The sequence below is a fragment of the Neopsephotus bourkii genome, unplaced genomic scaffold, assembly GCF_033783945.1.
Source record: "Neopsephotus bourkii isolate Nb327-2 ecotype Australia unplaced genomic scaffold, CSIRO-AGI_Nbou_v1 NB_998, whole genome shotgun sequence".
In the NCBI taxonomy this organism is placed as follows: Eukaryota; Metazoa; Chordata; class Aves; order Psittaciformes; family Psittacidae; genus Neopsephotus; species Neopsephotus bourkii.
The window spans coordinates 721,489-747,313 of record NW_026901490.1 but is presented as its reverse complement, the minus strand read 5'-3'; the positions used below and the strand labels follow the sequence as shown (position 1 = coordinate 747,313).

The 25,825-nt window shown below is 42.1% G+C and overlaps 1 protein-coding gene across 3 annotated transcripts in view; it reads right to left on the bottom strand.

The window, feature by feature from the left end:
* Positions 1–3,100: 3,100 nt before the first annotated feature.
* ASB2 (ankyrin repeat and SOCS box containing 2) overlaps positions 3,101–25,825 on the bottom strand; it is a 43,010-nt gene continuing 20,285 nt past the window's right edge. For all 3 annotated transcript variants that reach the window (XM_061359867.1, XM_061359868.1, XM_061359869.1), the window contains 8 exons: positions 24,571–24,675; positions 19,416–19,582; positions 18,604–18,759; positions 16,872–17,117; positions 14,649–14,820; positions 9,249–9,810; positions 5,586–5,739; positions 3,101–4,819 (listed from right to left, as the gene is read on the bottom strand). In XM_061359867.1, the coding sequence (XP_061215851.1) occupies positions 4,683–4,819; positions 5,586–5,739; positions 9,249–9,810; positions 14,649–14,820; positions 16,872–17,117; positions 18,604–18,759; positions 19,416–19,582; positions 24,571–24,675 (1,699 nt within the window). In that variant the 3' untranslated portion in view covers positions 3,101–4,682. The remainder of the gene's footprint in view (positions 4,820–5,585; positions 5,740–9,248; positions 9,811–14,648; positions 14,821–16,871; positions 17,118–18,603; positions 18,760–19,415; positions 19,583–24,570; positions 24,676–25,825) is intronic.

The following is a 25,825-nucleotide window of genomic DNA, read 5'->3' as shown; positions in this document are numbered from 1 at the left end:
TATTACAGAAAAAAATGGCTGTAATGTGTTAGTGCAGCAGGCAAAAAGCAGAAATGGATATGGCTTTCATTGCTTTCTGCCTACCACCAGCGCTTAATATATGTACCAAGCTTGTATAGATTATCCTATAGGAGAGAGAGCACGAAACGGCAGCACATACCTGCAACTGCATGAAAGGTGCCAAAGAGCTGATCTAAGGGTTCAAGACATCAGGTGAGCTTTTGGTCCAGAAATGAAGATATGAATACACTTAGATGTCTTTCCCTTTTTTTCTGTTTGGGAAAAAAATCCATGAAGAAACTCTGCCTCTCACCATGAGACATTCTAACAGAAACCAGAGGCAGTACCCCCATTTAAGTTAATGGGAGGAGAACTATTTCTGAATTTGCAGGATTGTAGACAAGGAAATTTTTTTACATGGAAATACGGGTGCTTTCTCACACCAATAGTCCTGTGTCACTGTTGCAATCCAGATGAAGTAAGATGCTGAACTCTGTCTCAGTGCTGTCAGTGTAGAGGAGCCTTCTTGGCGTTGATCTGGATTTCCATCTGGGTGACCAGAGAAATTCATGGAAAGAACCACGAGTATTGCAGTGACTGCTGTAGGCAAATGTTCCTGCTCGAATTGAGAAGGGAAATTTGAAAGTGCTGTATATTGCACCAGAATATTGGTTTCTATCAAAATTAAAATACTTGGCAAAATGGGTAGCCTCTGTAGAAATTTTATTTCTGGAGAAATTCATAGAAATAAGAGAGTTAAAGTCAAATTTCTACATTTCAGGTATTAAATTCTTTTCTATTTTTTTCTTCCTTTAAACTGTCTCTTATTTGAATGTATGTTGCTGTACATTTTCTATGTAATAGAATAGCATGTTTTTAAGTTATGATGAAGCATTGAACAAGACTGTTCCAAATGACCTCTGACACAGAGATATTTATTCACTTATCCTCAGATTTAAACTGATATTACTTTTAAAATCCTTTGTGACATGGAACTTCCCAGCCCAGTGCAGGCAGTGGCACTTGCTGGGGCTCTGAACTGAAGCAGCAATGGAGTAAAACACAAATGAACAGAAGACAATTGTTAAGTATATTCAAGATTATTGAATGGGGATGTGTGAGATTTTCCAAAAGGTTTGCAAAGTATAGCAACTCTGTCTGCTCTCTAGCAATACTTACTGTTCTCTCATCCCTGAGATAAACACCAAAATTATCAAGTGTTCAAGCTTGGACTGATTCAGACTTTTCCTGGCTATTTTTGTGTTTAGTTGCTCAATATTGCTATTCAGGACAGCTGATAGCCCTTCAGAATCAATTTATTTATTCATACTTTGTTTGAAAGATGGAAACAACATTCAAAAGCTGTTATTTACTACAGCAATGCAAATTTAAACTGTTAAAACCACAATACCTGATACAAATAAGGGGAAGGGAGAGGTGGATGAAAAAGCTTTCATATAAAATGAAATAAAAAATCAAAAAGTGCACAAGAACATCAAGTGAATTGCACATTACAGTAAAAATTGTACAGTAACCTGGTCGTGAAATATTTGTAGAACTTTTCACATAAAGTCATCATCTCTGAAGGAGTCTATCTATCACATTCAGTAAAAAAAAGCTACTTTTCCTTGCACTAGAACTACTGATCTGCTTACAAAGCCTGGTTTATTTGGGTTCTGGGGTATTTGTCTTTTCACAGTAACATGTAGATGCATTAAATGCACATTGAATTTGTGCAGATTCAGTATTGCACACAAAATATCTCAATGACTGGAATGGAGAGGTAGCAGGCTCCATTTCAGTGCAAATAATGTAAACTAGTTGTGTGAAGATCAAGCAGAAATGATTCAGTAACATTGTAATTACCAGATTTCCCCTCTAACAGACTCTCCTCAGCTTCTGTTTGCACTGTGCACTTTTTCTTCCTGCAGTTGCAGTACATACCCATCAGACCAGTGCTCTCCAGCTCAGTGAACCTCCTCATCAGTACAGATGGTTGAAAGCAACCAGGACATGGGTCTCCCAATAGAGATGAAAGTTGAAAGAATAAATGGAATTTCCATATTTGCTCCACTCAAACCCAGTCTCAACTTCTCCAAGGACAGAAAAAGATACTGCAATCCACAAGCCTTTTGTGTACGTAAGAGTGTTGGCTCAGGGGAAATTTCCACTTTGGGATAGGTTATGAAATCCCACCCCTGTGGTTATACATGCAGTTGGTGACCAAATTCTTATACTAGCCAGCGCCTCCAAGGCTGTCATTGCACACTAAACAAGCACTTAAGTAAATGATCTTCACCAAGCTGTGTCTATATCCATCACCCTCTATGACTCTGTCAAACTCATTTAATTTCAAGGAATTTTCTTCTGATTGATATCAATATGAGTAAGACCCAGACCTTCACTGCTCAAGCCCCATAAAATGAGAGGTGCACAAACTCCATAGGTAATTTTCTATTAGGCCCTTTCTAAAGGTCCTACAGGGCCTTTATTGGCAAAACTGGTCTAAAGATTTCCTATCCTCCATCCCTTTCCCTCTACCCAGTATTTTTCCAACCTGAGACCATTCCCTGTTCACACTGCAGGAGACAAAGGGTAGATCTTAAACTGGTAGTAATGGAAGCCACTTGACAAAATTTCAGCAGTGGGAGAATCTCACCTGACTTTCCAAAATGTTACAAGATCACTGTTCAGTGTGAATTGAAACTGTTGGGTTTTCAACTTCCTTTGCATTTGGTAAGGAGACAGCTGCTGTAACCAGTTCTGCTCACATCCTGTCCTACAAGTGCTGAACACATTTCACACAAAACCATTGCAGAATCTGAACTCATGTGCCCAGACTTGTTTTGTGCAACACACATTTACTCCTGTGTTAAGGTAGAAAACTCCACACAAATAAAACTTGGTGCAATGCATTTTCACTATTTACATTTATATCTGATTCCATGGGTGGCATGCAGGCCAACAAACAAAACCAGATCTTTCAGGTCTCTGGTGGGGAATCCAAATAAACCATGGTGCACAGCTCCTTAATAATCTAAGGTAAGAATGAGTGTGTGTCTAGCATAAGATCCACAAAGACGTAGTTCCAAATGTAGGCTTTTCTATCCTTATTTAGGTGCCTAGTGAAAAATAAGGCACTCATCAAATCAGTTCAGCAAGTCACACCTGTCAACTGAGCTGTAGTCACTTCCAATAACTGTTCGTGGGCTTTTTGGCCTCCCCAGCTGTGAGGGAATGTGACTTGTTAAGAACTTCACTAAAAGAATTTCACGGACAATTATAGTGGTTCAGCTGATAAATGGTAACTTGTTAAGCTGCCATAAATCAGCTGTAGATCTGAGCTGGAAATAGGTGACCTAATTTTCAAAGAAGCTGAGATACTAACTTTCAGTGTCAAAGGGATCTGATAGATACTTCAAACCTCTAAATTCAGGAAATTCAGAGCTAAATACTAAGACATTTATTCTGCCTCAGTAATATCTGACACCAAAAGTGATCCCATTGGCTTAGTGGAACTACACCTGGTGCAAGCAACTTGACATTGTTTAGGCACCTGAATAAGGATTTGGAAGCCTAATTCTGGGTATTTGTTTTCATAAATCTCAGTCTGATTTCCATAATTTTGAAATAATCTCTCTTCCAGTGATGGTATTGTTATAGCTAGAGGTCCAAGGAGTAACAGAGGCTGGGCCTTGTAGGGAACAAGATCTCCTAGAGAAGGAACAGATAAAATTGGTTTATCAGTGTTGCATCTCCCTCCATACCTCACCTCTCTCCTTCACATCACTTTCTGCTCCTGTTCCCATAGGGCTTTGCTCTGTCCTGACACCAGATCCATGACAAAGGAAAGCTACTGTTTACAGTGAAGGCACTTCTAATTTATATCCCACCCTCCCCCCAAAACAAACAATACCAGAATTGCCTTCAAATCCCCAGTCTAGAAAATGTTCTCAAGCAGAATTTAACTTTCTTCTCACTGCAAATGTAATGCAAAATGAACTGTATTCACTATGTGCAAATACAGTTCTTACATCCTTCTTAAATAAACCTTTCCTTGACTTCTATAGGAACCAGCATTTCTGTATTTCTATTAAAAGTCTGAGATTTGAATGTTCAGAAATCAGGTATTCAATAAGAAAGGTCCAAAAAATGAAAGCAAAAGTGTTACCAAGATGATATCAAAGTATCAGAGAATTAGCAACCAGCACACCTAGCAGAAATCCAAACAGTAGAATAGAAACTGAAATTAAAATCTCAGTTGGTGAAGGAAATGTGTTTGTTTTCCCCAATATGTTGACTCTTGACAATTTCTCAATTTTGATTACAGCAGGGATGCTAAGCTCCACCACAACCCCAGAATACCTTTGAATTCACTGATACTTGCTTCAGCACTACTCGTTTTTCAGTGTTGGTTGTCTTTTTTTCTGCAAACCAAGCTTTGAGGTGAATCATGTGTTTTCTCTTGGAAAACCTAACAGCAGTCCTGTGTTTAGTTCTCTGTCTCCATCATTTTCTTCTCACTCATGCTTCAGAGGCCTATTTGTCTTCAATTAGTTGTTGGAGGGCTATTGACAAAGCCAGCAGCAATTCCTCCCTGCCATGGACAATGTGTGCCCTTGCCATGCTGATGATGCTGGGTGTCGTGCCAGGAAGCCGCTGTCTGTCCAGTGTGCCTTGGGTCACTGTGTGTAATTATGCTGTAGGTATCGAATCAGTCTGTCTGGGAGAGGCAAGGTGTTAAGAAGTTTAATGCGGTTTCTTCCAACCAGGCTTCGTACCTTGATGCGGCAAAGATGGGAAAGAGGTCGTGGGGGCTCTGAAAGACAGGCAGGTCAGAAACATGAGCCAAACAGGTTTGAACTTGAGAGAGAAAGCTTGGCTTGGCTAAGTCAGTGGCAAGAGCAAAATGGGAGAAGGGGGAATGAAAAAAGGGGGCTTTTTCTATAATGGAGGGATTATATAACTTGCATTGGTGGCAGCTCATCTATACTGAGGCATATAGGACACACATAGGGAAGGAAGTGGGGCTGGAGAATGGTATGCTGTATCTCATCTCAGCCTCAGCAATGGGCTTTCTAGGGGGATTTAAACAATTTGCTTCCCAGTACCCAGCCTTTCCACTCAAAATAAATGTAATATGTACCAAATTTAGCTTGGTGCCAGAAAGCTAATTCTGATAATGCCTATGAAAGACTTTGGATCCTGAGGGAAAATATATTTAGGAAAGCAGGATATTAGTAAAGTCTTTAAAGGCCACTGATGTCTTCTGGGTTGCTGTGGAGATGGTCATGCTGCATAGCTGCCCTGATCTGACTGCACCCCAAGTGCAGCCCATGGCTCTCCTGCACTGACAATGCTCATTCCCAGACAGTCAGATCCACTGCTGGTGTACATTTAACATCACAGAGTTGGTGACACCCCAACAATTTCTAGTACTTCATGCCTGGTCTAAAATGTCATCTGATCTCAATAAAGAAATCCCATCAAGTTTAAGGGATGAATACTAATTTGGAGATGGTGACTAAGGGTTTGAATCCAAAACCAGGACTATTTGTGCCAGATTCTTCCCAGGGTGAACATACCTGCTTTTTCTTTAATGACAGCCCAGTCCTCATAACTGTCAATATGCTCCTTGAGCCGGGAACAGAGCTGCACATTACCCACATAATCCAGAAGAACATCGATGATTGGCCCAGCCCAGCGACTAATCTCTGGAGTAGACACCATTTCACAAAACTTCAAATTAAAACAGATTGACTACTGTTAGTGGGATATGAATGCACCCGTGGAAATTGTAACGATAGCAACTACCCCAATGTCTTTGGTGGTCCTATCCTACTACCAGCTAAGAGGGCAATTACCAGTTTCCCCTCAGAAAACTTCAACTAAAACTTCTTCTTATTTTGCACCTGAGGTTAGAATCCCCTCTTACAACCACAGCAGGACACAAATCCCTGGTGAAATCCTAGCTCTGGAGCATGGAATGGATACCAAGTTGTTCACAGGGTCCACAGGTCCTACTCCGCAAAAATGGGAAGGCAGAGAAGCTTTGTGCTAAACCAGTGAGAGAGCGACTGAGAGGTCTATGCAGCCCAGGGCACTGTGACCCAGTGTGCTGGTTTTCTTTAGCTTCTTGAGAGGGGTTCTGTGGGGCAACTTTCACAAAGGAGGCTTAGGTAAAGAGAGAAATTTGGCAAAGTACAGCACCTCCTGCTTCTTGTGAACCCACTAGTATCCGCAGCTTTTGGGAACCAAGCACCTTACTAGAAACAAGTCTGTGGAAACTGCATAGATGAATCCCTGGCATTTTTACTTACTCATGGAGAACTATCCTAGGCCTAATATAGAGGTGCCTTCCTTACTCAGTCCTGAATCAGGCAAATTTTCTGTTGCCCCCACTGTAAGCTGCAGAGTACTCAAAGTTGTTGCATGGAGGGCTGCTTATGGAGATACCAAAGAACAGATGTAAGGACCTGATTTTAAGCAGTCTCATTTAAAAGAAGCAGTCACTTCTCTTCCTGCTTTAATCTAAATATGTATATTTTTCCAGACAGCTTAATGTATCTCTGTTAGAGTGCTGCATATGATGAAGATATCTGCGGATGCATCTGCATGTGAGCAGCCAGAAAGTTTAACATGAATTAAATCATGCTGTGTGGATAAGAATGCAGACACATGGACAAACCTAAATGAATGATGGTGGCTTAAGCACCATCCATCAGCTTAGTCACGGAGACTGTCTGCACGCACCCTCCAAGCCCACCCTAAACAGGAAAGAAAATGCACCAGCTTAAACCTCTTTCAGTTTAAGCTCCTCTAACTAGATTAAATTTGATATGTATGAGCCCTAACTCAAAATGCATTAAACTTCCATGTGGATAATGTTATTCAGAAATAAAACCACATTAGCTCACCTAGGAAAGAATAAAGCTGCAGCAAATTATAAGGCAATTTTGTGGAAGGTAAGAGCATTCACAGAGGTGGTTACTACTCTTCTGACTTTTTATCTTTTTTTTTTTTTCCCCACTGGGCATCACCATGTATTTTCTCCCAGGAAAATTAGATACAGTAACATCAGGAGGATCCCAGCAAACAACCCAGTTTACAGTTTTACCTGAAATGTTTACAGGAAATCCAGTATAGTATATCTGGCTGTCATTCTCCAGTGCATGTGCCATTCACATGCAGTCACCCATAGGACATGCAAACTGGGGATCTGCACTACTACCTCCAAACAGTAACTCCACTTTGTCAGAGTTGAAATGAAGGCACATGTGTAAGGCAATAAACCACTGGATCTTATCTCTTCTTGCCTCTGCCAGAGTTTGCCTGTCTTTTTCTCTCTTCCCTGTTGACAAGCCCAGTCTACAGAAAAAAAATTTCTGAAATAAAAATGTTCCAAAACATGTTGCAGGAAAAGAAGCATAGCTAAACAGGGAAAAATAATTCAATCCTGCAACTACAGGCAGTGGAATTGATCAGGGACAGTGACTCAGAGCCTGCAGTCTCGATAGGCCCCTGAATGCCCTCTCGTGGCAGTAGAATAATTCACTCCCCACTTCCACGGTTTTGTCACTGCAACTGTGGAAATGTGGAGTGAGTCAGCAACCATTTTTCTGTGTTCACTTTCTCCAGGACACATTAATTTAGTAGCAACAGTAGTGATTTATAGTTACACATTTTTCAAATCGCTTCCAGTAGCTCATAGTCTTCACTGTATAAAGACTAATCATTCAGATTTATTATCCTTATGTAATCTTGTATAAGAAAATAATAAAAAAGAAAGCACATCTTTTGTCTCGAGAAGTCTATAGTTCCATAAGATCCTCTATACTTCAGAATACAAACCATATCACAACTATGTCATGAAGCTACACCACACAAGCCTTATTTTTGTTAGCCAAATTCCTAACATTGGGAAGCAAATTTAAAATTATATTGGAGGGAAGGAATTGCTTTTCTCTGTATGCATTTGTCCCTCACCAGTCTCTCTCTAGGCACATATATAATTTTATTATTTTATTAATTTTTCTGTGACAAAAATACGGTATGCTAAAGCAATCCTAAAGCTGTGACAAACACTCTCAAGGAGAAGTCAGCTCTTCAGGATAAGAGATTATTTTGATGGACTCTTACAATCTTCTTTCTAAGATTCCTTTTTGTTTGTTTCTCAGACATGTTACTGCAGAGTAAAGTTTTTTGGCAGCAGGGCTGATTAAAAGGTAGAGATTTTCTAGGATCTTTTAAAGTATTCTTTCATTCTTTCCACCACTGAGGAACATTTTTGGTGACTATCTCTTAAGGCAAATCACACTTTCTTCTAAATCCCTCAAAACTATACTTAAACGAGATAGAAGCTGATTTATTTCTTCCCTAATTCTTTGCAAAATAGAAAGATTGACGTGCTGAGATTTCTTTATCATGTTACAGGTTGAAGGGTAGCAAATTTTGATAGGAAGATCAGGTTTTGTTTGAGATATGTTGGAAGGAGTCAGTATACAGAGATCAGAAAAAAAGCGTAATCTTAGATTATAGAAAATCCTTTAGGGTATTGAGAATCCAATGGAAGATAAGCCCAGCTGCACTTTGGAAAGGATTGCAAAGATATATGTGTAAAGCTTGGATATTTAAAATCTGTAACTGGCCTTGAAATCATGGATCTAAATCTCCTAATCTCTTTTGAAAACTTCAAATATAATGCACAGTCATATAGCTAACAATTTACTCTCTCTCCAGGGCTGCCTATCCAGTAGAGTTTGAAATTACAACTATTTACATTCACTGGTTTACCTAGATGAAGTGAAGCACCAATTTTAATTTAGCCAGGAGCTTAAATTCCATATCAGACAAAACAAATCTTACAGGGCAAATAAACCAAGAAGCAAGTAGACTGCCCATATGTTACCACCCATATTCTACCACCTGTATGATATTGCCTGACATTCCTGGCACTTCAAATCCAGAGGAAAAAATTACTGTAGATCTGACAGCAAGGCTGTCAAGATGGCTGTAATTCACTGTAAGTTCAAGCTAGGGCCACAGTGGCTGTTGCCTACCATCCTGATGTCATTGAACATGGGCTTGAAATGTTCACAGACTGTTATTAAGCCTTTTTTCTGTAAATGAAGTAGGAATAAAAGCATCTTCTCTCACAGGAAAGATGGAATCAAAAAACACACTAAAGTTTCCAAGTTCCATGAGTAGGAGACACCCACAGAAGTACCAGTAGACCAGGCAGTGCTTACCTGAACTACAGTTGGCTCTTTGGAGAGTTGAGGATCATTAAGTCTGTCCCGTCTGTAATTTAAAGCAGGGTGCGGGCCATTTCCATACTGACACTCAAAACAGGAACCTGCATCACAGCCCAGATCCAGCAGATACTTCAGCACAGATAGGTACTTCATTGAAAACATGATGGTAGCTGGAAATGTGGTGGGGTGGCTTGATATATAGGCATCAATGTTTGCCCCATGGTCAAGGAGCAGTTTCATGGTCTTCAGGCAGCCATGGCGGATGGAGATGAGCAGTGGGTTAATAAGGTCAACATTGGGGTTGGCTCCAGCTTGCAGCAGGAGCTCTGTTGCGTAGATATTGTTGTTAAAAACAGCAAAATAGAGGGGGGTGGTGCGTCTGTCTTCGTAAAGGCAGGACCGTTCGTTGGACAGCGCAGTGTTAACATCATAGCCAGCATCGATCAGCTCTTCCAAGATGTCATCGTTGTTGCGTTCGGCCGCTAAATGCAAGGGGCTGATACCACTACGCTTGATGCGGGTGCGGCTGGTCACTGGGATCAGCATGGAGACAATCCTGCCGGGTGGAGAGTCAGTGTACAGCAGTGAGCTCCAGGGGATCCAGGGCATTTACAACCACACAGCAAATTTTAGCTCTTCATAGGAGAGAGCCTGCTAATTTGGCCACAGGAAAAACTCTCTCTGAGAGAAACCAGGGTGTGAAATTGAAACCCATCAGCTGTGTGACCCCTTCTTTCATGGAGGAAACAAGTGTTCTTGAAATTATCACCCAGTTCCTATGAGGTATTGGCAGCTACAGGGGCAGTTATGATGGAAGAGGCAATGTGCTGGCACTCACCTAATGCTGTTGTAACCTCTCTTAGGTGCCACAGCCAAATGGCAGACACCAGACCAGGATCCCCCAGACATTCTGCACCTTCATCACCATGCTGTGGGTAGGACTGGAGAAACAGGCACGGCCTGCAGGCCAAGGTGCCAGCAGACAGGCTGTATCTCCTGATCTCCCACCTCCATTGGGATTGCTGTATTGCTCCACAGAGAAGTGTGCCAACATAATTCACTGGAAGGTCTCATGGGTCACAGCCACAGCAAGAGGCTTGAGACTAGAAAGGGAGTGAAACCAAAGCTTGCTTTGCAGGATTGCACAAGGATAGACTACACATTTGGTTCCCAGGCCTCACCACCAAATTTTACAATTTGGTTATTACCCTGGATTCATCCACATCCTGGAGGTCCTCGCCACATGGCTTTTGGTTGTGGCAAATCCATGGGGCTATCAATGGCCATCCCAGATCACAGGGAGCCAAAAAGACAATTCAGAAAGAGGAGAAAAAGAAATGAAAAATATTTTCCAAGCTGGTTTCCATGCTTTAGCAGAGGGAGAAAACATGTACAGCCAAGTCTTAAACCCCAGTAATTAGGGATTGTTATTGGAAAATGTGATGTGGCCTTAAATACAGCAAAATAAATCAAGCTGCTCTCATGTAATGTGAAGTGCAAATATACGATGTACAGGAGCCCCACAGTTGCAAATCCATGATTGTTTTTATGTCTTTCTAGCTGTCATTGGAGCTGCATGACCAGCACCATGGGTTAAACCCTCACTTCCTGCTCATAAAGTTGGGTGGCTTTGCCAACAGGTTAGGTTGATATTTTAAGCACAGGTGAGTCACCTTAACCTACTTCCAGAAACAGACTGGGGACCATGCAACCTGAGTCTTCCTACTGTGTCAGGAGATGCCCATGCTCCTTATGTAATGCCGGTGGAGAGATGAATATCTAAAAAGGAATTTGTGAGACCAAGCTAACAAGCAAAGCACACCTTCTCCTCTTCTTCATCCCATGCAGACTCCTCTATCTAGCAATCAACAGTTCTAACACAAACATGCAAAGCTTATTTTTCTACCATGTAGTATGCCTCTTTTAAAATGCTGCATATCTTCAGCTTGACTGCAATGGCTGGTCTCAGCACTGGGACCTCAAACATACATTTACATAATGAACAAGCAAAATATAAGTGCTAGCCTTAGAAAAACCTTTGTCTGTGTGGATCCTGTGATCCTGTGAAAATGATCAAAAATGATCCTGTGAAAGACTGAGCCCCCAGAAGCTGAAATATGAGTTGAAGATGAAAAACACTTTACAGGATTATATTCTTATTTACGTGATGGACTGTTGATGTCTCCAAGTCACTTCTACATCTCATTTTTAAACAAAACGGCCTTTTAAAATATGTAAATATCTAAATACCTTGGGAAATTAAGTATTTCCCCCCTTCCCCCCCCCGCCCCCCAAGCAGCTTCACTAATCTAGTGCTGTGGTGCTCACCAGGGAGCAGGAGGTTTGGGTGCTGGTGAGCTGGCAACGTCCCACCATTAGCAAATATTCTGTAAGAGCCATAATAACAAAAAGGGCACAGAGCACTGTGAGGACACCATGCCAAGTACCAGCATTAGTCATCCCATGATCAACTGATTTGAAGATTTAAGGGTCTGTTTTGTTCTTTTGCTCCAGCATATGTACTTCAGCCAGCTCTTCACATCTGAGTTAAAGAGGCACTGAATCATTTCTGTCTACAATGGGGACCTGACCCTCACTGCAGGGGTGGCAAGCTAGGCTCTGAATCCAAATGCTGCAGTGTCCAGACCTCAGCACACTCCCTGTACCACACATTTATTTGTGGAGGAAAAGCAGGAAGCATCAAATATGTAATAGAGAGTAATTCTGTAGCTTGAACCTGTCTCTCTTGCTCATCCTCCAAAGTGGATTGGTTCAGAAATAATGGTGCCTCCACCTCTTCAGTCTTTCTCGTCTCACTAGGGAGAAGGCAGCTCAAGTGAAGGCAGCCAAGGCCAGACAAGCCAGACCACATCCCAGCTCTGTCACAGTACTGAGCTCCATGTACAGGTTTGAACTAGTGTTGAGTTTTCCCTTATTCCTGACACCTGTTTCTGTGATTTCTATTTGTTAGAAGTTATGTGGAGAAGGAGGCAGAGTATTCTTAGCATGAGTGTGTCAAGAGTCTAATGACTTGTATTTACTTAATAAATCTGCCCACACTTCATAAAGTCTTCCCTTCTCAGCATCTCAGTTTTGAGGGGTAAAGAGTTAAACTGACTGCTTGCGATTGTCTTACAGCTGATGAGATGACCCTTATGAATTTGAGGTCACTATTGACAAGGTGTCATTTAAAATAAACAAACACCATGCAACAAGAGTTGACAGTTGAGCCTTGGGACCACATTCATGGCTTTTTGATGGTAGGGAGCCTTTGTGTTCTAGCAAAAAGTTGAAGCATGGAATTCCTACAGAATTACATATTAAATCTGCAGGAATACAGAGGTCACTGTGAAGGGTATTTTACTGAATACCGAAAGAATTATGAATGATTAGCCAATTAGGCTAAAGCTTTGTCATTTAGATAAATATTTATAAGAGAAGATCCTATTTCTTTCTTTTGCACTTAGTTTGAAGCAGTTATAGACAAAAATCTGTGTTCAGTCTTTTACAGCTCAAGGAACTTGGAGTTTGTACTGAATTCTGATCTCATTTATGCTGCTGGGTTTTGGGAATAATAGATGTGAGGTCTGAATTAGACCCTTTCATAATATGGGGATGGCCTCAGATTGAAGAGTTTCCATGTATATTTCTTTTCAGGTCAGGATGTGGCACTACTGAGGGAAGGAAAAGATTCAAAGAGCTGGTCCTGACTCTTGTGTACAAATTGGATTCAGATCAACTTACTGTAGTTTCAGATGGATTTTTTTGGAAGTGAGCAACTGGGGCTGGGTACTGTCTTTGGCACATTTCTCATCTCAAATGTGTTTGTTTTCAAGAAAATGTCCTTGTAACTCAAACCCCTGAGAAAATTGTGAATCATGCCTGCATTAGTCTATGCATGGTATTCATGTACATGCTGTAAGCATATAAACTCATTACATAAATTCACACTGGGCTGTCCTCTAGAATACACAGCTTGCACAAAGAAGCAGGCTTACTCCAACTACAGAAAATTAATATCCTCATATCTATTAAAGTGACTTAAGAAGCTATATTGGGATTCCCAAGCAGACCTAAATGCTAGGATGAAAGATGCTATGGGAAGGTGTAGTGCTGTCAAAAGTTTTCATTCCTCAAACACTGTGAAATATATGAGAATCTGCTCTAACTGTTGTTTGCAAATATAGCTTTACTATTCAGAAACAGCCTTTGCAGTGGGATATACTTTTTTCTTTGATTATTGCTGAAAGGATATTTATAGAAACTGTGATAGTCAGAAGAGTTCACTACAGTCACCAAAAGGGTCTATCACCTCCAGACGTGACTGTGTTCTGCAAAAACAACTATGGTTGACTCACCCTTCCAGCAGTGAGGGATTAATCAGGAGATAAATTTGCCCTAAGATCAGAAGTAAATGCTCAGGAGTTCAGGCTCAGAAGCATGCTGCAATGTCCTAGGTCTTGAAAGAGCAAGGTAAACACTATTTACATGACTGTGCAACAATCCCATCCCTAAACAGCATCTTCTAAACTGATATTCTGTATCATGCACTGTATTGTTTCTCCACCTCCTATAAACACCTGTACTTCAGTGGAGTGGTAAATCTACCTAATTCACAGTTATGTTTTCCATTATTTACTTTCCTCACTGCTTAAAGAATGTGCTCAGCTCTATCCCAAATACATTAAATTTCAGAAACAAACCACTGGATCTTTTCATGCATTTAAGAGTCATTTAATAACTCAGTAGTAAAGTCTATTTTCCAGACCATGAGTACTTCTTTTACTTCTTTTCTGAAGCCTTTCCAATTTCCTGAAAGGTTTCTGAAAGGGAGGATACCAGAGCTGGACACCATATTCTAGCAACATTCTCACTAAGGCCCTAGAGATTCACTTAACCGCTTCCTGCTGTCAGCATCTGAATTATTGTCAATAAAACCTGAACAGAATAGAGATAAATGAAACATGTTCTGCTTGTGCAGAAGAATCACAACAGGCTCATGTAGGAAAATTGTTGTAAACTATCCTGCAATAGCTATTGAGGACTAACCCCACCCCCCGATGCTTTTTTATTCCATCTCAAACATATTTTGTGGAGCACAGCTTAATCCCCTTCCAAGATACATGATGTTATTTAACTGTAATTGATGATAACTTGGCAAAGCTAAATGAATCTTGCACCCACATTCCTGCTCACCCCATCCCAACCCACAATCACACTCATCAGTTTATAATTTTGAACCTGAGCTCTGCAAGCAGAAAACCCAGTTCTCAATTGGCAGCTCCTTTGCTTGCAATGCTCAGAATTAGCTGTGGGACATTACATTTTAATTTTCATGAGGATGTTTTATTCTTTTCTAAAAAAAACAAAAATATGAAATGAACTAAAACTTACTTGCAAATCCCTTTTTTGGCTGCTATGTGAAGAGGTAACAGGCCATCCTTGTTGGCTTTGTTAGCATCTGCTCCCTGGGATAAAAGAAACTCCACAATATGTACGTGTCCATTTTTACAAGCTTCGTAAAGAGCAGAGGCGTTATCGCTGGCTTGAGTATTTATATCAGCACCTAGGAAGAAAAAAAAATAATCTTAGTAAAACAAAAAGGTCAAAATCAGATGGAAATAACATACTTTGAATGAACATGTACATGTTCCTGCTCTGGCAGGGGGATTGGGCTAAATGATCTTTTGAGGTCCCTTCCAATCTCTAGCATACTGTGATACTGTGATACTGTGATCTCCATGACACTGAAGCTACTAAGTGTGGTGGAAAGAGATGTTATCGCAGATAATAGTTGTATCAGTTATGTAAAGTTCTACCATGGTTTTTCACTGACGTTAAATATGATGTGAATTTTATGAGGGAAAGTTTAACCCTGGGTGGAAGCCATTATGTCCCAGTCATGAATCCAAGCTCCATTCAGCATTAGGAAGAAATTCTTTATGATGAAGCTGGTGAGGCACTGGAACACATTGCCCCAAGGTGCTATGGATGCCCCATCCCTGGTGGTGTTCAAGGTCAGGTTTGATGGGGCTTTGAGCAACCTGGTCTAATGGAATGTGTCCCTGCCCACGGTAGTGGGGTTAGAACTAGATGATCTTTAAGGTCCCTTCCAACCCAAACTGTTCAATGATTGTAGGATTTTGGGGATCATTTTTTCTTGAGCTCTACTGTGTGCTTCTTGTAATAAACATGATACAACTACAAACCAAGACCTAATACTTCTTGACCACAAATAATTTGGAATCTAACTTTTTCTGTGTTAGATAATTATGGCCTGAAATCCTGGGTTTCAAATGTAATATAGTGTACCCTCATGTCCTCAGGAAGGCTGCTTTATGTGTATCCTAAATGGGAATGACAGTTCACTGGATTTTTGCTTCTGAACTCCAGTAAAGAAGCCAATCAGTCTCCTGTTCTATCATGAAAACTCCATGCCAAAGAGAACATTTCCTTGTGCTCTCACCCCAAACTGAAACCTATTGTGTTTGGCTCTTTGAAGATGTTGTAGCTGTGAACATCAGGGAAATTACTGTGACAAAACATAACATAGGACTATGTTCCTAATGAAAAAGAAATTAAAAAGAAATGCTTTTTATGATGAACATTGCTCATCATAAAAAAATGCAGTGATATCATTCCTGGGATTCTCTGAGTTTTTCAGGGCTTGAAAAAAATGGTTTTATTGGATTTTCTTCTGTGTATTTTTCTCAAAATTGAACTTTAAGGAAATCCTAATAGCTGTCTAAGCTGAAACTCAAATCACATTCTGCCTTAGTTCCTAAAACTGTGGGCAGTATGATAGACTAACTGGTCATATAAAACTGACTTGACAATGCCAGCTGGACATCAGAACACATTTTTTGTTCCCTAACCCTCATACCTTTCTTAGCCACACTGACTGCTTCAGAAGTTTTTCTTCATCAATGTTTAGCTCTTGTTCCACAAGTGCAGAACACAACTCTTACCTACGTTCAAGACATTAGTCCACAGCGAAAATAAAATATGCCTCAGAATAGTAGTGAAATCTGTTGTGCTTGTTGTAAAGCTGTTTTACATGAGTGGAGAAGTAAAAGTTAAGTTTAGTGTAAACTAGATTCAAAGTCACTGTTTATAAGTTTGAACACTTGGGGAGAGTTTCTGATTCTCTTTAGTGTTAATGCAAGAACTGTACAATAGTATTTAATTTATTTTCAGTAGGATTCATTAGTGGAGGACAGCTAACCTTGCCCATTACTGCGCATCTTCATGAGCAGATGGGGTTGGCTAATATTCAGCTTCTGCCACCTATTACCAGCTATAGCTGCCTTTTATGACTGATGAGGTTTTAGGCTACACATGTGCAGCAATATGGGTTTTGAAAACTGTCAGATATTGCAATTAGAGAGCTCCATATTACTTCTCAAAGTAGTTGACCTTGAATGAATGCTGAAGAAGTGCATATATCTAGACCACACTTTCTGAAAGCTTCTACACAATTCAGCCACCTGGAGCAACAGGGTTTCATCACCTATGCAGGCTCCTGTGACAGAAAAACTAAGACAGGGAGAATTATGGGAACTTTGAAATACTAAGAATTAAGTGCGCAAAGGCATGTAATAGCACAACTGTACTCACCACATTTTGCAAGGTATCTCAAAGCTTCCAACTGCCCACTCTCAGCTGCCACAAATAAAGAAGTGATCCCATAGGCATTTGCAGACTCAATCTTGGCACCCCCTTTCAAAAGTATATCAATAATCTCCAGGTCATTTCGGGAGACAGCCTCATGGAGAGCAGTCCATCCGCGATTGCAGCGATGGTTGGTGTCAGCATTGTACTGTACCAGAAGTCTTGCAGCCTCTGCATTCTTGCGCTCACAAGCTGTTTTGGAAAAAAAGGAAAGCAATTAGGAAGGCTTTTGAAAATATTCTGGATATTACGGTGTCCAGTTCATGTACCACAGTGGCAAGGCAATATATAATACAACTAGGCCATAGTGAGTAAGATCAAAGACTATCCTGAGCTAAAGGTATTTTCTTGATAATTAATAATATCTTATTGGGGTTTATTCTACCTATTTGTTCCATTGCTTTTGCAATCCCAAATCATGAGGTTTCTACACACCTTTCAGTGGGACCCCCAAACAAAGGTACCTAGAATAAGCAGCCACATTTTCAAACCCCAATTAGCATTTGTTGTGCAATGTACAGAAAGAAAGGCTAGCACATTCCGTAATGATTGTTGATTTTTTTATTGAAATAATAATTTTTTTCTCATGAGGTCCCATGATTTGGTTTTGACTATTCCCTTGGGATACTTCCACGGCTTCTTTTCCCATACACAGGAGTCACATGCACTGAAAACAACTTCATGATTAGATACTTCTGTAATTACCTATACACAGCTCTGCAGAATTTAATTTGCTTACATACTAGGGATAACTAATTTGTTATAACAATTTGTTATGATCATAGACCAGAAGATTTTACATCAAGACTAGTACATTCTTAGTAAGCTCTTCTCTGGCTAAAGGGTGATTTCATATTATTGCTCTTATTATTACTGAGTACTACTACTACTACTACCACTACTACGTGTTTAATGCATAGTTGAAAAGCTTTCCTGTAGCAGACTATAAGTGAGAATTTTGAAATGAAAGCATTTTAACCAGAGCCGCTCTAATGCCAGGTGTCTAGAATCAGAGGCCATTAGTTTTAATCATTCGTATGTGATTTTAATGTTTTAGAGTGCTAAAAATAGTCATGACATGAGCAGTCAGTGCATTGTCATCTCCTTCTCTGAATCTTTGTGATACCATGGATATAACGCTGTTCAGCTAAAGAAAGTACTCTTTCTGACCAACAGCAAAGTAACGTGTTCATGTTAAACACCAACTACCTCACTGAATTCCTTATAGCTTTATGCATCTTCCATAGCACACAGCCTGGCTTGGCCTACACAGTATCAGAATCACTGGCATATCTACAGTTACTGTACTCCCACATCTAACAGTGACTTAGGCCCTGCTGTTTAGAAAAGTATATGTATTTCCATACTGTCCAGCTTTCCATACATTTGGGACATTGTGCAGACACCCTGTGCTTAAACATCTCACAACTCATACCTCACTGATCTCAGCAGCAAATCGCAGCCTGCACCCTGCACCGTGCCACTGATACTGCCTCTGATGTGAATAAGAAGAAAAGCCATGACATAAGGTGTCAGACATAGGAGACAGAGGACTACAGGAGGGAGGTAGAAAATGGATGCTAATTGCTGAGCTTCAGCCCTACATTACAAGGTATCCTGCAGCTCTGCCTTGGTAGTGCCAGAAGAGCTCAGCATCCCTGGAAATTCAGCCACTCACCTTTGTAGAGTGGCGTTTCTCTGGCCTTGTTGGAGATGTCAGGCTCAGCCCCAGCCTGCAGCAGGGTAAGCAAGCAGTCCAGGTTGCCCCGGCTGGTGGCCAGGTAGAGAGCCGTCTCCTCATTGAGGGTGCGCTGGTCGATTGTGCTGGGGTACGCTGTGGAGAAACGGCCAGCCCAAAGTCATTGTGGCATGCAATACAGAAGTACCTGCAGCATCATCACTTTTCAAAATCCTTGGAGTTTTTAGTGGGGTTTTGTTGTTTATTTCTTTTCCTTTTCCATGAACAAAGCAAACTAAGAATATACTATAAAGGTACTATAACTGTGATTATGTACCTAAATCAGTCACCAGCTTAGAGTAAAATGTTCAGCTATGGCCACTAGTGATACCGAAAGTTATTAACTGCTCTTCAGTAGCACTTTCAAAACTACAGTGGCTAATCACTTTCAAGCACCAGAAAAGAGGTGCTGGGATGGATCTCCAGCTAGTGGGAAGTGGGGTAATTGCTGTCAGCTGTGGCAGCTGAGAAACTTACAACAGCCAAGAGCTCAGCTAAAGGCTTTACTGTGAGAAATAGAGAGCTTGGCAAGATCTATCCAGATATCACTTTCTCCTCAAGATCCTAACTTTAGAGGCTGCCGCCTGGAAACCTATGCTCAAAGAGAAGATGAAGTGAATGTATACTCAGAAAGGCTGAAAAAAAGCTTCACACAGTCCCAGATGAGGATTGGGCTGCTGTTAATTCTGCTTTTTAGTTAATTCATATACTTATTTTCTCTTTTATAAGTAATTAGTTTTAACTTCACTGACCTTTTTGCAACAGGCTCAGGCAACCCACTTGGCCATAGTATGCAGCTTCGTGGAGGGGTATCCAGCCGTCCTTATTCGGTTCAGAAAGATCTTTTCCTGATTTCATCATGTTTCTTACTGCTTTTTCATCTCCATTCTTGATTGCTGCCACTACAGGGTCAAGTTCTCTTTAAAACAAGATTAAAACTCGATTACTGCTTCATCGTTACTGAGAAGCTTTTGGCAGCAGCATCACTGTATCATTTGGCCCGAACACTGAACACCTACAGAATATACAATAAGTATTTGTTGCCCTAAGATGTCTTGCTACAGTGACTGTAGAGGTAAAATTTGAATTCTCTGATTTAGCCATTCACAATAGTTCAGAAGAACCACTGAAAGTGCTGATCTCTTGGAGTGTAAGGGAAGTTTAGGTTTAGGTGTGACTAATCTCTGACATAAACACACTTTAAATATCTGGAGTTGGGAGCTGTTAGCTCTAGAGTTGCTCTGTACACTGCCATGCGTGTCCATGGCTATGAAAATTATACCACCCTACCATTTGCTATCGCATGTAGCAAGGTGTTCCCATATGAGATCTCTTAAATAAGATCAGCTTTGAAGAGAACTGCCCCTGTTCATCCCTGAAGAAAATTTTAAATTTGATTTGCATGTGGCTAAGCCCTAAAGCAGAAGTTCTCAATAAATCTTATTCTTGTATTTTGAAGATACTTCCCATTTCTCTTACACAAGCCTGTTTTCAGAAGTTAGCCAGTCCAGTTATGAGGTAAGGAGAGGTCTGATTAGACTCTGTGAACATTAGGGTGTTGGTCTGGGCTCTCCTTTCTTCTGCCAAGGAGGATTAAAAGAACAAAAAGACCCCCCCAAATGAAATTCTGAGCTGCTCTTCATGACCATGCCCTAGTGATTGCCAGCTGTTATTTCAGCATTGAGTACTCCAATTTTCAGAAATTATAACTACTTCAGACATCATAGACCTTCAAAAATGTGTTGGACACTTCTGAAAATCTGCTTTTTAGGAGCCTGTTTGGGAGAAGACCCATTAGCTCTATTGACAAGACCACTCTTGTAAGACTCTTAACCAACTTAGCAGTTCCCCAAGTAACTACAACAGTCAGGGGCCTTTGAAACTGCAATGGGACCTGGTGCCAAGCTGTGAAGTGGTTCATGTTCCAGACTATTTGAACCCAGTAAACCCTTGTCAGGCTCCAGAGGGCCAAGTAACTTCTAGGTGCAAGGAGTAAAAGAAATGAAAAAATATTAGGGAGGGAGGGAATACTTTGAAACCTCTTCTGAGCAGAAAGTCATTGAAATGTGTAGAATCACTGAGAAGTGTTAAAACGGTATTTCAGTGTTTACCAGGGAAAATACAAATGACATCAAAGTCCTCTTTTTTTTTTTTTTTTTGGATGCTACCTAATTCTGAAGCTTTCAAGAACAGTCTCACTGTGAAAATCTATAAAAAAGCATGAAGCATGTTCCATGCCACCCAGAAGTGAGACACAATGAGCAGCTTACAAGTGAGCTTTGCTCTGACAAGCATTCCCTTTGCCAAGCGTACATTCTGCATAGTCTGGGCAGCAACCCATTTCTCCAAGCTGTGTAAGAGCAATTGCAGAGCAGGGCTGACATGGGCACACCAGTCCTTCTGTGCAGCAACAGTGAGAGCTGCTACCTGACAGTCACCATACCTCTGATCAGCAGTGGCTGAAGCAGGACCTGCCTTCTTGTTTGAACCCTGACTGAGACCACCATCAGCACAGAAGAGGCAGGGAGCTGGTATCCTGCAGCCAATGCAGGCAGGATCCTTGCCCATAGCAGTGGCAGACAGTAGCTCTGTGCATGGTGGCAGCTGTGCCTTCCAGCACTAGCATCTGCTGGTGCTCCTGCTGAGCTGTGCTGGGAGAAGGCAGCCAGTGCTTCCTTATTCTGAGGCACCACACAGCTAAGCTTCAGGACTGCAAACACCACAAGGAAGAAGTATATTTTTAAGTTCTAATGGGGACTTGTAGAAATGTAATGTGAGCTGCCTTTTCAGAGAAGAGTAAGATGCTGAAAACACTAGAGAGTTTGTGGTTTGAACTAACTCTAAAGAGAAAATTGTGCAGCCTTGAAGGTGGAGTGAATGGGGAGGGAGTTGTGTATCTCAGATTGGCATTGCCTGGATAGGAATACAGCATGGGATGAAGGTCATGCAGGGCAGTGACAATGGGAACAGTCAGGAACTCTGGTTGTGAAAGGTCTAAAATGACACAACAGTAAAATCAGATAGAAAAAGGTGGGCAGCTCAGCACAGGAGTCTTCAAAAAGCAGATCATTGACACAGCCTCTACAGTTAGTACAAGTTACAGGAGCAGCACTGTATTTCATTGCAGGGGCTGGAGAGACCAACAGCCTGAAACTCACACAGGCATCACTCATTTCAGCTTGCCCAGTGGAACCCAACCTGTGCCATAAACTGATACTAGCACTGAAAGTAGTCACCAAGCTGCTTCTCTGAGGATAAACTTGGGTCCTGGAGCAGAACAGGTGAGCACAACATGTGTGCCAAGGAATGGGAAAGACACCATTTCCCAGGTGAAAAAGTACATGGTGCCACTTGCTCCATATCTATAGCTGGAAGCAGTGATCTCAAGACAGCAAATTCACAAAAATAGCAGCACTGGAATGGGGATTGCTGTGGGACACAAAGGCAAGTATTTTGCCTGAGGAGATAGCTAGAGCAGGTAACTGCCTTCCTGTCCACAGCCCACCCAGGAAGAATCAACTGACCTTCTGATAGCAGCCAGGCAGAGGTCCTAGGGATGCTGCTGTATCTCCATATTATTTAGAGTGCCCTGGGGAATAAACCTAAAATTGCTAGTTTTATCTAAATAATAGATTTTTATACAATTTTGCAAAATTGAGCATTTTGTTGAAGTCAGTTAACAGCAACAATTGGCATGTTTGGCTGCAAGAGGAGGCAGGAGTGCGGGAGCTTCGTTTTCAAATGCCTCTGGCACAAGACTGCTAAAGCCATCTGCTGTTCTGTGCAAAGGTTCATGTTACACATGCAGGGCAGCACAGAGACCTCAGGATTTGGGCACATAATAGTTACCAGCACTTAAAGAGCTACTGCACGCCAGATGGGCCATGGCAGGAGTCTGTACATGGGGCTGACACACAGGAAGTGCAAGGTGAATCACCTTAGCTGAGAGCTCAGTGAAAGCAGAGTACTTCAGATGTGCGGTAGGGTTAAAAATGTGTGAATAATCAGTTACTATCTGCTTAAGCCCTTGGATGTTGAATGAAGCAAACTTCTGCCAGGCTCCTTGACCTTAAATGATCCCTGACTAAGATGAGGGGGTTTGCTGGACCAGGCTATAGATGCCTTAGCCAAGAAAATTCCACATCAGTATAGAAAGTTTAATGAATCCCTGTGAAATCCTTGTTTTCTGCCTGGTTCATAGTTGGCTGTTGTAAAACCAACACATTCTGCCACTTAGGTTTCATCAGATATAGAAAAAAAACAGTATTAAAACTATGGAGGAAGCCTGGAGTTCTGATGAAATCTTAATCTTAGAGGTGACTCAAAAGAATTACTACATTTCAAAGGCCAATAGCCAAGATAGTAAATACCCATTGTAGGTGAGATGCGTGGTGTGGTCAGTTCAGAATGCTGAGGAATACGTTCTGCGGACCACAGAAAGGTTAAGCAAGCTCCTTTTCCTAGCAGTCTGATGAGATGCAGGCAGCATGAAGGAACATCATCTCCCCAGGTGAAGCCAGCTATCATCCCTGTCTGGCTCTGAGACCAGGGCTATGAAACAGTTGTGCCATCATGCTTTCCTGTGGTCTCCCAGTCACAGTTTGATTTCACCTGGCAGAAGAAGAGGGCCAGCTTACCAGCCTTACACAAGCCTTCTTGTGGCTTGAACTCTACTGAGCTGCAAGGCAGAAAAAAGAGCCTTCCCTCTGGTCTTTGCAGGCAGAGCAGCAGAGGCATGCAAGATGTGCAGGACACTTAATAAGAAGATGTGATTTCAGTATGGTCAAGGGGAGCTGGCAGGTGACAGGGATGAGGGAGGCTTCATGTTCCAGTAGAACGAGGTTTTTCCAGTGTTAGGGAGGGGAAGGTCAGTGGAGAGTTAGGGACAGAGCCTGGATCAGCCGCAGTGCAGGCTGAGGTGGGGCTACTTTAGAGCTAGGTGAGGGATGAAAGGAAGAAGAGGGGTGGAGAGGTAGTTACTACAACCAGGCATCCAGGGAGGGACTTGTAAGATGGATAAAACAAAGTATATTTGAACTGGGTAGGGAACAGTTTTCTGCAGGACTCAAAGAAGTGCTGCCTACACCACTTTCCTCTATGCTAAAGGCAGGTGCATGCATCTACTCTGCCCTGCAGAGAATTGTAATAAACTCATCACGGTCCAAACTTTTCCATTACACACAGGCACTGGGGCAGAGCGTGGGCCACCCCCTTGCCTGTCTGCTCACCTCATCAATGTCTGTGTTCACGTAAGATTATCTGTGGTCTCTGCCAACAGAAAAACTTGGCCAGAAGGACTGAAGTCAGTCATACCCGTTTCCTCCTTGGGTAGGGAAGATGTAGTACACCCCTCTACTAGCCCTCCTCAGGGTGGCAGGACAGTGCAGGTATTGCTGGGAACAGGCATTGCATTTATAAAATATTTGCTTCAAAAGACTGGAATTTCTCACCCTGTTTATCTACTGCAATAAAATCTTGGGTTCCCGCACTCTTTGCCCATATTTGTACTGTGAACTTTACATTAATGTAGTAACTATCAGCACCTGCCTGCCTCATCTACTGTGTTGATATGGGAGCTAGCCTATATAAATAAACAGCACAGGCATCTCTTCCCTGTTGTCCCTGTCACCTCAGAGCTACCAAATGACCCAGAGTCCCAAGGACATGTGCACTGGAGAGAAAGAGGGATGAATAGGGAGACATCAACAAGGGAGGTTTGAGGTGGGTCACCAGTAACAGCCTAGGCATGATCCATGGCATCTGAGAGGTCAGAAGAAAGAGTGGAAAGGCATGTCTATTTCCCCCACCAAACACTTATCACCACCCAGAAGATCTAAGGGGGAGAGTGGGTAGCAAGGCTTGTTTTGACCACAGGGGAAGGCAGGAGAGGGAACGGGAGGCACTTACACGGGCTGGGATGTGCTGAAGAGGCTGCCGTCGTACCTTCGCCTGACTCCCCAGGCTGCCCCTGAGCTGGATGGCTGAGCTTGGCCCCTCGGCTGGGCTGCCAGTCTGGAGTGGCGATGACATGAATGAAACAAAGAGAAATACTCTGAATAGGAGAAACAGGTCATGTTGAGGCAGAAACAGAGACACACATCCACAGAGACAAAGTGAGAAAGCTGGCCGGTCAGGGCTTTGAACAAAAGCAGATGGCCACAGCTTGCTCTGCACTGGATTCAGCTGCTCGCTCAGCCTGAGTTTATTTTTGGCCCTCTGAGGAAGCGTCAGGGGATTCAAATGACCATATAAGACAACAGTGAGGTTAACCCTACCACCACCGCACAGGAAACAGGCACGAGGCGAGGTGAGGTGACATTCATCACCTCTGAAGTGCCACACAAGGAGGTTGGAGGTGGGGGTGGAGGAGGACCCAGGGTCCCCGGGTGACATTTCTGCTTCTAACTTGGCATTCCTAGGTGGCAGAAGAGTTCGAAACCACTACAGATATGGAGCTACGAGCTGCAGAGGTTTTCCCTGCAGCCAGAGATCAAATGCTGCTGGGCTGAGGCAAAAGCAGATGCTGCCTTTTGCCAGAATAGCAGGTGTCAGAGGACACCAAGGAGGACAGGACCAAACTGCCAGGGAAGCCCTTATTTCGTCTGCATCAGGTCCCTGTGGGAGAGCTGACAGCACAAGTGAATGGTAACAGCATACAGAAGCCATGACCTTTGGTGAGAGCAGGACTGCCTGTTGTACAGCATCCTGATTCTGCAGCTATGAAACACATCTACTACTCATCTAATTGTCCTGTTTCCCAGCCTTGGAAACCAAACAATCACAGGTGGTAATGACTGACGCAGCAGAGGTTGATGGAATTATGTGAAAGGATGAACAAAAACTTCAGTTACCCCCAGCTTATTTAAAAAAATTGGTTTAAAAATACACTTTTATTTGGTTTTGGAGTGACATTATAACCTCTTCCCCCCTCCCTTGAGAAATCTGCCCTTTAAAAAATGAAAGGAGAACAATGTCTGAGTTTGAAACTGTCAGCAGGGCTCTGCAACCCACAGCCCAGCATCGCAGGGGAGGGCATGCCGCAACACTTTGGTGTCTGGAGCAGCTCTTGGCTGAGAGTGGTGTGATTGAGGTCAGGCTCTGATCTAAAAGAACTACATCCTTTAAAGACTGCAGTGTCTAGAAGGTAGCCAGCTCACACGGG